This window comes from Aythya marila (assembly GCF_965140915.1).
Source record: "Aythya marila genome assembly, chromosome: 7".
Taxonomy (NCBI): Eukaryota; Metazoa; Chordata; class Aves; order Anseriformes; family Anatidae; genus Aythya; species Aythya marila.
The window spans coordinates 21509366-21523738 of record NC_139048.1 but is presented as its reverse complement, the minus strand read 5'-3'; the positions used below and the strand labels follow the sequence as shown (position 1 = coordinate 21523738).

At 45.0% G+C, this 14373-nt stretch overlaps 1 protein-coding gene across 5 annotated transcripts in view; it reads left to right on the top strand.

Annotated features, from left to right (window-relative positions):
• NDST2 (N-deacetylase and N-sulfotransferase 2) overlaps positions 1-14373 on the top strand; it is a 130974-nt gene that overhangs the window by 97137 nt on the left and 19464 nt on the right. For 4 of the 5 annotated variants that reach the window (XM_082764946.1, XM_082764944.1, XM_082764945.1 and 1 more), the window contains one exon: positions 11835-13234. In XM_082764946.1, the coding sequence (XP_082621072.1) occupies positions 12242-13234 (993 nt within the window). In that variant the 5' untranslated portion in view covers positions 11835-12241. Of the gene's footprint in view, positions 1-8342; positions 8537-11834; positions 13235-14373 lie in introns of those variants that run through there. The other variant, XM_082764947.1, reaches the window with a different exon arrangement.

Genomic DNA, 14373 nt, shown 5'->3' with positions numbered 1-14373 from the left:
GAATGAGTGCAGGTCCTGTTTGACGCAAACAGCAGCAATAAAGAAAGAAATGTATGAGAGCTTGGCAAATAGAGTGGAGGGGAAAAGAATTTCCACCCTTTTCATGGACCAACCTCTGTGTTGCAAGCAAGCAAAGCAAAGTTACAGTTGTTGTTCTAATTGAGAACTGCAAGATTTTTCACCTTCTGTCTGTCTCAAATCTCATTATCTGGAGTGTTTAGAGTAGATCAGTGAGTGGTGGCAATCCCACCTGTATCACTGCTTTGAAGTTTGGGTTTTACACAGCTAGCATTGGGATAACAATTCATTCTGATACGTTCAAGAAGTGCTCTTGAGGCACTGCTGCTCATAGTCTTTCTGCGTAACTTGATTCTCATTTAATAGATGAGGTTCAGGCGATGTGTAACCATGTCAAATTAAAAGTGGAATAGTGAACTGAACTCAGGCTTACTCTCAAATTCCCTAGCTCTAAAGATGATATCTAGCTGCCTTGTAGAAGGAAGGTAATGAAGAGTTCTCACTGTCTCAAAAAAGGTCTTTGAACCCATTTCTGATGCTTGTGGAACATGCAAAGGGGAAGTTGAAGCTTTTAATATCCCACCCTGTTGTCTCCTATGCTACTGCTCCCCTTCCTTCCGCCCCTTCTGTAGCTGTTCAAGGAGAGAAAGCCAAAAATGGCCCTGAAATTTCCCTGACAGTTCCCAGTGTTGGTCTCCTGACCGTGGAGCCCCCAGTTCTGTCTCAGCTGTGGAGTCTTCCTCCCTGAGTGCCCTGGGAAGTCTGTGTCTGGACAAGAGGACAAAATTGGGTCTTCAGTGTATGTGTGCGGGAATGAGTTCAAAACCAGTCCCCCTGTGTTAGCTCTGGGAGGAGCTGAAGGGCAGCAGCATACGGCCTGACAGCCTCACCCCCATGCCCCTGGGCACTGCCTGGAAGGAGTTTGCTGCTGCCAGAGGGCTGCCCTGCTGAGCAGAGGGAAAACAGAGGCTGAAACCGAGCACTGGGTTTCCTGGAGCTGGGATGACCAACACATTTGTCCACCTGGCAGCCCTGTGTGGCCGAGGAGGAGGAGGATGTGTTCCGCTGCTCTCCTGAGCAGGGGATGCTGCTGGATTTGCACCACCTCCTAGCACAGAGGGTGTTGGGCAGTGGCACTGGCGCCTGGCAGGCCATAACGAGCAAAGGGAGGCCAGGTTGCTTCCAGAGGCAGGCTGCTGCCTCCTGATGCTGCCTGGTCGTGGCAGGTAAGGTGGTTGGGATGGTGCAGGCAGGCAATGCGGGCAAAAATCAGCATAAAAGCACCAGGGCAAGATTCTTGCTACAGGTATCAAGGTGTCAGCAGATCCGTTGAATGAGCTTTCCATTATCGCTTCCAGTGGCAGATGTTCTGCGAGCCACTTAGCGCTTCACGGGAGGATGAGAACAAAGTCAAAGCTTGCAGTCTGTTGCCGCAGCACTAGCCCGGATCCCTAATGCAGGCTGGATTCTGCGATTCAGGTAGAGGCTTCGCTTCTTTGTTGTGTACAAAAACAGAGCACGGCTTCCAAAAGCTGTAATTCGTACATTCCAGCTACCAAGCTAATTACGTGAGAATTAAATAGACCAAATAATTAGAGCTAAAATTAATTTGTGTATTTAACTTTAAATTTAGTGTCTAAAATTTTAAAAGATGTTTATCATGGTGTATTTTTTAGTAACACAATTATAGCTTTTCAACGTTGCTGTAGCTAAAAAATATTTCGTCACTGTGTTTTGGCTACAATGAAGAAGATAAAATTCAGTTTGGACATCCCAGGCTACCTTTCCTCTCCCTTTTGCAGCAATGTAGAGTTAAAAAAAAAGAAGTAATAATCTTTTCTGTAAGTACAGTGTTAATCTTATTTGGGGCTCCTAAAAAGCATGAATTATTTAGTTACAGTGTCGCTACAAAGTCAAGTTTGAATACGTGAATGCTCTAAATGTGATTGTTTCTCTTCCCATCACAACTGTGCATAAGATTTAGTGTTAAGTGATCTGAAAATGTTACAGCGTTACCTCACTGGGATCAGTTAGCGCAACTGTACTTGAGACTTTAACACAAATGAGCATTTTCAGGGAATTTCAGCATTTATAACATTTTATTGTGGGTGTTCTTTAGTTTAAGTGATCTACACTGCCAGCTAGCGCACCTTACTAATACTGCTTTTGTCTGATTATGGGCAATGATCTCACCTGAAGGAGCAGAAAGTGCTGTAAGGACATAGTTGGGGCAACTTTCCTGCCTTTGCAGTCCTCCCCAATGCTTTTCTCTGGACAAAAGAAGCAGATGAAAGCAGTTAGTACTGCAAGCATACTCAATTTTCACAACCAAACCAGCAGTGGCTTTAGTCAGGATATAGATGAAATAATGTGTCCGGGTTGTTGCAAGACATGCTAAACTTCACCCTTGTAGACTGGATGAGCCCTCCTCCAGGACCATTACATACATAAGCTGGAAGCATGCTAGTGTATTTCTACTGGAAAGTCATCTCTGAAGATGTTAATCTTTTAGTTTCTGCTTCCTTTGGCTATTCAACAACCCATTTTTTTTTTTACAGTTAGGCAAGCTAGACCTAACATCTGAGTCAAATTTTGTCTTTAGCCACTATGTGTCTGCCTCCTTAAACAATGTGAGCTGTCATTTTCTCCTACTCCCCTCTGACTCCCCGTGCACTCCTCCCTTTATCTCTTCCTCCTACTCTCAGCTTTGCATTTAGTTTCATGCTGCCTCCTATTCCTGGAACAGCCTCCCAGTCTGCGCTGCCAAAGCCTCCCTCCCTCTCTCTGCTCTTGCGAACCTGTTTCTTACAGCAATTGCTTCTAAGTTGTTTACCTGATTTATCGTCTCTCTCTGTGCTTTCTTTCCTGTATTTGTTGTTCTGGATCATGTTTTTTACGTGAGAGATGACATACTGCAGGATAAGGAGTATATTTGCCACTGTTTTGTGGTGTATTGTTTACATTAGCTCTTTATATAATGATAACTAATAAATTCTCCTTAGTATTTGAGTGCAGATTTTTTCACTAAGCTATAATTCGCTCTTAACTGTGTGCTATGAAAGAACAGCCCTGTTTTATCTTAAGGTAATTGCTAGGCTGTGAAAATGAGTGTCAGTATTACGGCACGTGCCGTCAGCTAGCCGTAGAGGCGAAGTTCAGCTGTGCTTACCAACGTGCATGAAATGGTGGTAGAAAATAAAGGGCTGTGGGCAAATCTGATGCTCAGCACTAGTACTGCCATTGCATGGCTTTGCTGCTGGGGTAACTGTGGTGCCGTGACTGCTGTTATATATAAGCTCTTATAGGCTTGCACGGAGATAGGCTGGATGTCTTCTGTCAGACTACACTAGAAGTGGGTTCTCTTTACTGAATCCCTCACCATAGCAGCAGAAGAGAACTTTTACCTTTCTACCTGCAGAGAGTTTTTGTTTTTCTAGCAATTCTGTTCTTTCCTTTTCCAACTGAGTGCAAGGCAATCTGATCATCCATTTAAAAAATAAAAATGAAAAGTTGTCAGGATTATCTGTTTTCAATTTACTTTTCTAGACCAAGTCAGATATTTGTTTAGAATGAAAAGCAAAACACCTGAAAATATTATAGCTTTAGACCAAGTTTCATAATAAATAGTGTTCTGAATGCTCATTTTCTTAAGTCCCATTTCTGTTAATATCTGACCTAATACCTTACTGCTATGTGTGGAACAGTAATATTCTCATATTTAAATGTATTCCGTAGGTACTTACTGGAGCTTGCAAAGTGGCACACAAGACTAACCCAATTAATTTTTACATGAAGGTTTGGCATATGTTTTTATATTATCAGTGTTATCAGAATCAAAAATTGGACTTTAAGTCTAAATTTCTTCATGAAAAAATAATTTCAGGACAAAAATGGTCTTCTTGTTAATGAAAAATGAATCAGATTTTCAGTAGCTTAATTTATTTTATTGGAAATTTTACTACATGCATACTTTGGAAAAATGGCTCCAACCTAGCTGACAGTCTCTGCAACCAATATTTGGGCATTGGGCACCTAACAGTTCTCAGTACCCAGACCCTTTTGTCTTCAGCTGCAGTTCCTAACTGAGATGTGCATCTTGCTTAAAATACTTGAGCTTTCTTGACCAAACTTCAGTTTATCAAAGGGTTGATTTGATTGCAGATATGGCAGCTTTTGTTTCTGAGTTTGTCAGTACTGTTAATTAGGATGTTAATGAGACCTCTGGTCTTAGTCTGCATGAACAAGTATTCTAAAGATGCTGCTTCAGAGCAGAAAAACATTCTACCCGTAATCAGGTGACTAATTAAAAATGTAAGAATTCAGCACCCTCTTTAGTAATTAAGTCTATAAAATGGGAGGAAGGTAAAGAACTAGTGGCATGTAATTACTCTAACACGTTTAAATGAATTAATATATTTGAGGTGTATTTAATTTGAAACCATCAATTTTGTTTGTATTGATCATTTAAAAGCGAGGTTTCTGCAAGGAGGAGCAGAAGGCAGGGTTTTGAAATTGTTGTTTAGACATGATAGTAAACATGGAGTAGTACAAACTGGTGTGGAAGTAGGTGTGCATTGCCTGTGGTGTAACGGTTACAAACACAAACGGTTTGAGAGAAAATTAACTAATTCCACCCACATTAAGACAGGGGAGTCTACCAATAGCCACAACTTCTTATCAGCCTGTTTCTCTAGCAAGACTCTCTCCTGCTGCTTCATGCATTGCAAACTAAGTGTGAGAAGCTTTGGGAAACAGCTGTGTGACCTGATGCGTAGGCTGGCTGCGTTCTCCTGCAAGGTTTGGAGATCAGCCCTGAGCCATGGGTGATTCCGAGGAAAAGCTTGTGCACATCCCAGTCGCCAGGCTGTGTGGTGCCGGTGGGAGGCTGGAGATGGCCTGAGCTGACTGCCGGGGAACAGCAAGCGCTGGCTGCTCCGCCAGGGAGGAGGAGACGGGAGCCAGGCAGGATACGAAGCTGGCATGGGCAGCATCCTCAGCAGCGAGGGTGCAGCCCCACAGCACACAAACAAAACAACTGAAAGCAGTTGGTGACAGCCGCCAGGTTCATCACCAGGTGGGTCCAACTTTGGGTCGGCAAGGCAGAACGCACATGTAATGTAGTTCATGTCAGGGCCTGATCTTGGGTACAGCTCACAGGTCAGTGGGTGGAGACTGCTCAGGGAACTCAGACACTGCTGCTGTGTGCAGGGCCCCGGCAGTCTTCCTTGTAGAGTTCCCCCTCAAGATCCGTTTCTGCTATAACACTTGTGATAAAAACAGATTATGATTTTCAATGCACAGGCTGCCATAAAGGCTTAGCGAAGGCAATAGAGCTCTTTGCATCAGTTCCTGTCTTTTGGACACCCAAGCTTCCAAACCACTGTCACAGCCAGTCAGTGTAATCTCCATAGGTCTCAAGTCATCCTCCCTTTCTCCCTCTTCTACCGGTTCCACTCTCCTTCCCTTTGCTTATTTACTCATTTTGCCTTTCCTAAGCCAGATTTATAGCTTTTTTTTTATCGCCTTTTCTGCCTTTTTTTTCTGAAAGTGAGTCTGCACTGTGTTAAAAACTGTCTTGCAATAGCCAATAATTGTTTTCTGAGTCTGGAAAACTTACTTATTTCAGTCTTACCAAGGTAACAGTGAAATGAATATTTGAAACTACAAATTCTGGGAGGTGTGCTTCTAGCTTTACATGGGATGGAAGTCTCTTGAATAGACGATCTCAGCTGAAAGAAGGCAGGGAGGGAGCTGCTGTACACAGGCAGGGAACATGTCCTGTTTAGAAGTCCACCAAACACTGTCCATGTGCAAATACATGAGAACAGGTAAGTAGAAGAGCCTTTTCTGAGGCTTTATACTTCGGTAGAGCATACTTTTACAGCACGTTTCTGGTCTTAAATTAGACAAGCTTTCAGCATAAAGGTACTAAAACTGTTTTAGTTGGTCCCTGCTGTCGTATGTTCCTAGATAAAATAGATTAGAAGAGAAGATGAGTTCCTATGTGTTACCTGAAGCAATTGAATATAGATTAGTCTCTTGCTAATTGAGGTGAAATTTTTAATGTATAGCTCAAAGGAAGAACAGATAGGCTGCTTTCATAACTATTGTGGATTAACTTTCAGAATGTACATTTCTGTATTTCTCAGAGACACGTTAACTCTAAGTTGTCCTCTTTTTGCCACACTTTCAGAAACAACCCAGTTTCCCCACTGGATTGAATTACTTAGGAGAAGACAGCAGAGAATACATTTTGCTTTCTGCAGCAGGATCGTTTATCTGAGTTCTGATAAGCAGGGTGCACGAGGGAATGGAAATTAGATCCATGTTCATATCTAATGTGGAAGGAACTGCATTTATTTCCTGTTCTCACAGTTGCATTGAAGATGTTCTGCCATGATAGAGCAAACTGGTTGACTGGTTGACATAAGAGGAGGCTGAAGATGGTCCCATTTGGGTTGCTGAGATACTCACTTGTCACCTGGGTGGGACTGGAGAGCCCCTTGTGTGGCAGGCACTGAACCTGCACTCGCTGTAGTTCTCTATCCCACAGCAGGCACGTGGTGTCATTACCTGCTTTGGGAAAAGCCCTAGGGTCGGAGTGTGTGTAGATGCAGGTGTCAGAAGAGGCACGAAACAAAAGGAAAGGTAAGTCCAGATCAAAACTGTGAGGTGTTTGTGGCAGGTTGATAGCTGGGTATTAGGGCTTCAGTAGCACATGAAAGAAAGAACTGGGGGTGCCCCTTTGGGCATCTCTGAGGAAAGTGCCTCCTTTGTCTCATAGGAGCAGGTGCGTTAGAGAAGCAGAGCAGTTACATCCCGCCAGCTGGTGGAAAGCTCAGCCTGCTGTGGGCTCTTCCACTACCAGAACACTTACATAGCTGCATAGTAATTGTGTTAAGTAGGTAGTATCAGCAACCGTTGAAGGCTGAAGTTTTTTGTGGGTTTGGGGTTGGTTTTTTGTTTTAATTTATTCAGGTCTGCAGTTTGTTGCTCTTGTAGAAGGTGTGAAGTTGCACACCTGTCTGGGGATAATTAAAAAAAAAGTAATTACTACTTCATTGCACAGGTCTTTTCCTCATATCAGGCTGATGGGTATCAAGCCGGCCGGCCAGCTGGCAGCTTTCCTGCTTACCACAGGTCTGTACCAGGAGAGGCCTGTCCCTGCATGGGGACTTGCCTAAGCAGAGCAGAGCGTTGCCTCAAGGCTCCAAGTGGATCTGCCGGAGCAGGGTAGGCACCATTAGTGTTTCTCACCTCTTTGATCTGAGTTTGGTACTCTTTGGGCAGTCTCTCACCACAGGGTTTCACTGGCAGTGAATGCCAGCTGAAGCACACGCCCAGAGCCCAGATACGAGCTTGGCTGGCAATTACATTACAACGTGGCTGTAACTTCCCCAGTATATTTTTTTAGTCCAGTTTATGGAATACAGCCATCGCTCCTCCGTCTGAGGGCTTGCAGCATGGCTCGCTGTGCCCTGCTGATGGCACCAGATGCTTCGCATTCACAGGAGAGCGCGGCTGTACCTGCAGGCCTGGCATACGGCTATCGCTGCAGACAAGGGAGAGGTTGCGGTGTCTCACAGAGAAGCAGGCAAATGAGGAACTTTGTGTCATGATTACACCGTTAAAATGGAATGGGATGGAAAATCAATCAGATTCCTCCTCTGATTACTGTGTAACTCAATTACTGCAGTCCCTCTGGGGTCCAAAGCAACAACTGTCTCACAGGAAGCATAGAAGACCTCTAAATTAGAGCTGTTGTAGACAAGAACAAGGTCCTGCCACTGTGCATTCCAGAAAGTTGGGTTATATTCTAAGTAATAAAAGAGCTGTGGAAATGTGATGCTGGGTCTTAGGGTGGTAGGACATTCTGGGGCTCAGCTAGGAGGGAGCTGTATGTCAGAAGTTCTTGGTAAACGTGTCATATGACATCCACCATCTCCTATGTGCCTTGTCATGAGCGTACCAGCAGCCCCAAATATATTCTGCTCATTGGTTCTGGCTGAGTGCTGACTGGGCTTGAGCATTTGTACTATCCCCACAATAATTTCAAGGCGTTGGAAATATCTGGAGATCAGACACTGCAACCACACAATTCCGATTATTATCTTACCTTCGTATCACATCAGTTGCCAAGTGGTTTAGCAGCTGATAATTCACAAAATGGTTAGTGTTTCACATTAACATTGTATATCACTAGGAAACAGAGCATCTAAGTTTTATAAAGCATTTGTTTGAATGCTGGTGGTTTGTGAGATAGCTGACAAAGGAATTGATGCTCTCAGATCTAGTGCTACTTTTCTGGTAGGACGGGAGCCCGCTGAGCCTGCATCCTTACACCAATGAAAGACTTCCTCCTCGCTGTGCGTTCTGACTGCCTCCTCCTGCCGGTAGCACTCAGGCAGTCCCGGCGAGCTTGCAGTAAAGGCATTTGGAGAGGACCTTAATTCATCTGTAAACCTGAAGGTTTTGTGGTGTTGGATTCCAAGGAGTGTGATCTCAAAAGAGGAGCCAGGTATTTTTGTTTCCTTTAAGAGGGATTATTTTTCAGTGTGATGTTGTTTGTTTGTTTGTTTGTTTGTTTTGTTTTGTTTCCAGTATAGATTTTTCAGGGCTTTGTATTTTGTTTATGGGTGGTTTCTGACATCTCTTAACTTTTAATATAAATTTTGGTTGGTGTTTTTGTTTTGTTACTTTTTTTTCTTTGAACCTAAACCAGCTGATGTGGTCCCCAAAGAGCTTAACGCGTACTGTGCCAGCTGGCATGCCCTCTGGCTGTGAAGCCTTGTTAAAGAGATCAGAGCTGACAGATTCTTGAGCAGCAATCTGATACAGGCCTTTTTTTTATTTGTTTTTTCGAGCTTACCCATGTAACAAATGGGGGCTTGTTTGGGAGCTTCGCTAGAGGCTTGAATGGAGTCATTGTTATCAAAACACTGCTGTGATTCAGAAGTGCCCAGCAAAGCGGCTTCCTCTCCTTCTTGCCCCTCAGCTGGGCACTGCAGGTGTGGCAGCCTAGCTTAAACTCTAGTTTCATCCTTATTCTACAGAATAATCCGGTTGTCTTGTGTTTTTCATCTTTGAACTGATAACCAGGAATCTGAAGCTTCAGCTCTTTGTAAAACAGGGACTCAGTTCAATGCTAAAACTGACGTTGGAGAGGTGAGTGAGTATAACCAGAGCAGAGAAGTGGTTTCCAGATTGAGCCTGTGAGGGTAGCGTCATAGAAGTACTATAGGACTTTGCCAGGCTTCTACGCAGATCGGTACGCTTTGTTTTCTTACTGCTACCGTGGTGTTTAGATTCAAAATTCCACCCAGGAAGCACTTGCTTGGAAATTGCAGGCAACACATGGGCTCCTGAGCTTTTAAGTCCCTCTTTGCATTATTTTCTCCTGTAAAAACAACTTCTTGTGTAATGCATGTGAAGATTGGGAATCTATCTGGGAATCCAAAATAGTCTGATTATTCTGTTTCATATAATGGGATTCAAAACCAAAAAGACGTGAGCTATTTAGGAAGACATTGACTTACAGCTCTCAGTGTTCTCAGTCAAAACTGAGTACGTAGGAATCTGAGAGGGGTGTTTTCTAAGAATTTATTGCACAGGAGTAGAATGAAGACCGCTTCTTATAGCAACTGATGTGCCTGGAGCTGCGTATATGGGGTATCTTGTACAGAACTCACCTCTTAAAAAGAGGGCATTTATTACGTGTTTCTATCTAACCTCTACCTGCCCTGCCGAATTCTGCCTCAGTATGTAGAGAAAAAACTGAAAGATGATCAGTTGTCTGGGTTGAAGAAATCACACCTTATTGTTGCTGGCCGAGCTGGACTTCCAAAGCCAGCTCTGTCATTGGAGATGGCCATGTGGGGATGCAGACTCGATCCATTTGGAGTCTGGGAAGCAGATTTTTTTAACCTTTATTCGTTTGCTGCCCTGCAGTGTGACCTTCCATAAGATTTGCTGTGTCTGAAGTTCTCCAGTGGCACATAGCACGTAATATATTTTATATTTACAGACTGCGGCTTTTCTGAAGCCCTCATCAGGGCTAAGGTTTTGTTATGCACTAAGCAAGCCAGTACCTCCTCTTCTGAGCTTATAGCATAGAAGTTGTTGTAGATAACACTTGATAGGCACTACAAGGCTTTTATAAAGAGTACTCTGACTACTTGCCACCCCTGTCACAAAGTTAGCAGTATTATATCATTTCACATAAAATCTGCTTGTTTTGTTTTTTGTTTTGTTTTGTTTTCCTCTGCTTCAAGCTGTACCAAAGGTTTGGAAAAGAGTCAGTTGGGAATCTTTAGAGTGAGACTCCTGGCCTCATCTGTGAACTGATCTTTTCCCTGAGTCAGAAGGATTTCTTTCTGTTTAGTGATACACATTACAAAATAAGCATCTGTCTCACAAGTGGTTTCTTTTCTGTTGGAGCTAGTTGTTAAAACCCTCACGACATAAAAAACCTTCTGTCTGTCTGAAGCTCGTGGAAGAACTGGCCTTTTGATATTATTTGTTTGTCAGAATGATAGTAATAAAAAGGCTCAGAAACAGGAGGAATGGAGAAGAGGTGATGAACTGTTTTGGTAGTACTCCTTGTTGTTGTTGTTGCCCTGGTGCCTCATGGTGCTGGGAGCTATGCCGGCTGAGGAGGTGGCTAGAGGGACCGAATGTGGTGGAGCACGTCTGCAGGAGTGTGGGTCTGCGAGTAAGAGAGATTTGAGAGAAGTTTGAAAGTGCTCCGGAGGGCTCACTGCGGGCACAGTGAGCAGCACCTCTTGTACAGGGTGTTCTTGCGCTGCCCTCAGACCTGCCTGTGCTGGGAGGGGCAGCAGGTGCTCACCAAAAATAGGCCTGTGTCCCGAGTAATGCACACCTGGGTGTTACTGCTGCAGGTGGTCACGTTTTTGGTAAGGGAGAGAAACTTACACAGTGATTTTAATTTATTTTCAAGCCAAGGGGCAATCTAGTCACTTTCCGTAGTGTTTGCATTTTAGATGGGTTGCTGTTTGTTGGCTTTGTTGAACATTTTATTCTGGAAACATAAAAACATATGGTGAAGTAGTCTGCTGTCATAAACACAAGGCAGGAGGTGAGGGAGCTTTGTAACATGAAGCTTTCACATGAGTGGCGGGTGAGAAGGTGAGGAAGGTTTCAGGAGGTGTTTCTTCTCCACCTGCCGCTGGGTCAGCTGGCAGTGGTGAGCCGGGCAGTGTACGGGCTGCCCGTGCCCCCTGGCTCCAGTGGTGCCTGGGGGACGATGCATCCCCAGAGTGTTTCAAGAGCCCTGGTACAATGTGAATTCCTGGGAGAAGTGAGGCAGCCTCATAGAGCGGGTGGAAACCACGGAAATTGAGAGCTGTAGGGCAGGAACGCTGGCAGGAATTTGAAGCATCCTGCTGGGTTCAGGACATCCATGTCCTGGGGGCCTAGGGAACCACACATCATTGCTAGAACAGGACAAGACAGCCAGTGTGAGGCTCTCCCCTCCTCTGTTAATTTTGAAATCTAAGCTAGAATAAAAAGGGTTCATATCATGTGCTCAGTGGCATAAAGAGGAGTCGGGGAAGGCCAGATACCCTGACTCTGTTTGCTGGAGTGTGTGAGGACCTCACCCAAGGAGAGTGCTGAGTCCCCGTGCCTCTTGCAGAGGCTCTGATGGTTGTTCTGCAGCTCTGCCAAGCTCCTGTACAAAAGGTGTGCGTCACTTCCCAGGGAACAGGTTTGCACCTACTGATCTTGCCATTTCATTTCAAGCACATTAAATACCATGAATCCATCCTGAGAATTGACTTTTTCTTTTTAAATTGCAGGATGCAAAGAGAAGGTGCCATCATGTGAATGCAAAACCGCTAAATGAGAAAACGGGACACCTGGGAAGGCTGAGCTGAAAGTGCTTGTGCACAGAATGACAGACTGATCTGCTGTTGGAGACAAGAGTCAGGAAACCTCCCTCCTCCAAAAGACTTTCGTGAGTGAGAGGAGAAGAGCAGGAGGAAGCACACAAAAGAGCGATGGGAATTGAGGGCCATGGTTACTTGAGATAAATGGCAGATCCCTGGGAGTCTAGCCTGGTAGCTGTTTGCTTTAGCTTTGTCTCTCTCTGCAGCTGCTCTTTCTTTTTTGCAAGCTGCTGCTGGGTACTGCCACGGCGGCACTGTAGATTTCAAGAGCGACGTGGGTGCAGGGTGTGAGGAGGGGGTGGGCAGCCCGCCTCACCATGATTCAGTTGTGGAAAGTAGTGCGGCACGTGCGACAGCTGGAGCTCCACAGATTGATCCTGCTGCTCATTGCCTTCAGCCTGATCTCCATGTGCATCCTGGCTTACTACGTCACCAACAGTCCCAAAATTAAGGAGCCGCCACCCCTGCCCTTCAGTGACTGCAGCAACCAGCACCGCATCCTGATCCCACCGCAGGCCAGCTGGAGGCTTACGAAATCTGTGGACACCTCCCGCACAGATCCTGTGGTGCTCGTCTTCGTGGAAAGCATTTACTCCCAGCTGGGGCAGGAAATAGTGGCCATCCTGGAATCCAGCCGGTTTAAATACAGGACAGAGATCGCCCCTGGCAAAGGGGATATGCCCACCCTGACAGACAAAGATAGGGGACGCTATGCTCTTATTATCTATGAGAATATCCTCAAATATGTGAATCTGGACGCTTGGAACCGAGAGCTGCTGGACAAATACTGTGTAGAGTATGGAGTGGGGATTATAGGCTTTTTCAAAGCCAACGAGAACAGCCTACTCAGTGCACAGCTCAAGGGTTTCCCCCTTTTCCTACATTCCAACCTGGGGCTGCGGGACTACCACATCAACCCCAGCGCTCCCCTGCTCTACGTCACCCGGGCTAATGAGGTGGAGCAGGGTCCCCTGCCCGGCGACGACTGGACCGTGTTCCAGTCGAACCACAGCACCTATGAGCCGGTGCTGTTGGCCAGCACCAAGTCCTCGGAGTCCATTGCCCACCTGGCCACCCACAAAGCGTTGCATGCCACGGTGGTGCAGGACCTGGGTCTGCACGATGGGATCCAGCGGGTTCTCTTTGGCAATAACCTCAATTTCTGGCTGCACAAACTGATTTTCGTGGATGCCATTGCCTACTTGACTGGCAAGCGCCTGTGTCTCACGCTCGATCGCTATCTCCTCGTCGACATTGATGATATATTTGTGGGAAAAGAGGGCACTCGCATGAAAGTGTCTGATGTAGAGGTAAAATCAGCAGAAAATCATAGGCCCCAGATAAAATCCCCATGTGTGTGGTATGCCAGGAATGTCAAGGTTGCATTTAGTTTGAGTGAAAGAGTTGATTGCTACAATTTTTCTCATCTTAGACACAGAGAAGTAACCTGCAAAGATGCTGAGGCACAGTATGCGATACTCTTAACAAGCTGTTTTTTTCTGGTTTAAATGGAGCATTTTGCTTTGTAGGACCTTTTGCTGGCATCTCTGAATTTAGGATGAGGATGCCTGTGATGGTCTGTCCTGTATCCTCTTTAACACAGGGAATACACTTAGCTTGAAGCCTGTAAATAAGCCCATAAGGGAATGGCCGGCACCAGCCATGATGGCAAACACGGCTGTGAGAGCAGCTGCCTCAGCGTGTTTCCAGACCTTCAAAATGCAGCACGCTGTATGCTTTCAGCCAAGGGCACAGAACATTAGGGGCAAAGGTATAAACAAAGTAATGTTTTGCATGTGTATCCCCTTACTTGAACTGAACCACATCCATAATGCATTCCCAAGAGCGCTCACACCTCACTGAAAGTCTTTTGTACTTCTGTTGTTTTGTTTTGCTTTTTTAAATTTTTCTACATTTTTTACACACCCATGCAGGATGTATTTCTCAGCTCATCTTTCTTCAGGTGTGAGATACCAAGTTCTGGCTCTGATCCCAAGTTTAGCTTAGGGAAAAGGAAGCCCTTGTATTGTGTTTAGAGCTAGCATTATCTTTTCAATTCACTTGAAGCTGCATACCTGAAGCACCTCTAATTGCAGACCATTGATTATTTTACTTGCTCCATTCTTTAACGATCCTTTACGACCACCTTTGACCATAACTCTGTGTTCCCAAACAAGCAGGTATAGAAAAATGGAACGGTTGGATGTAATACTCCTTTAAAGAAAATGCTACCATTTCCTTAATTTCACTACAGTGCCCTTGTGTTTTGAGATGTTAAAATGCTCTGAAAGCACATTTTTGAAGGATCACAATCTTATCTTGCACCCTCTCGCCCAGACTTGCAGAGATTCCCACCTCCGTGGTGTTTGTGTGGGTTACAGACCAGTGTGAGAAAACAAGAGATAGTTGGCCACGGCTCTTTGGGACAAAGGCTATTCTAGTGATTTTA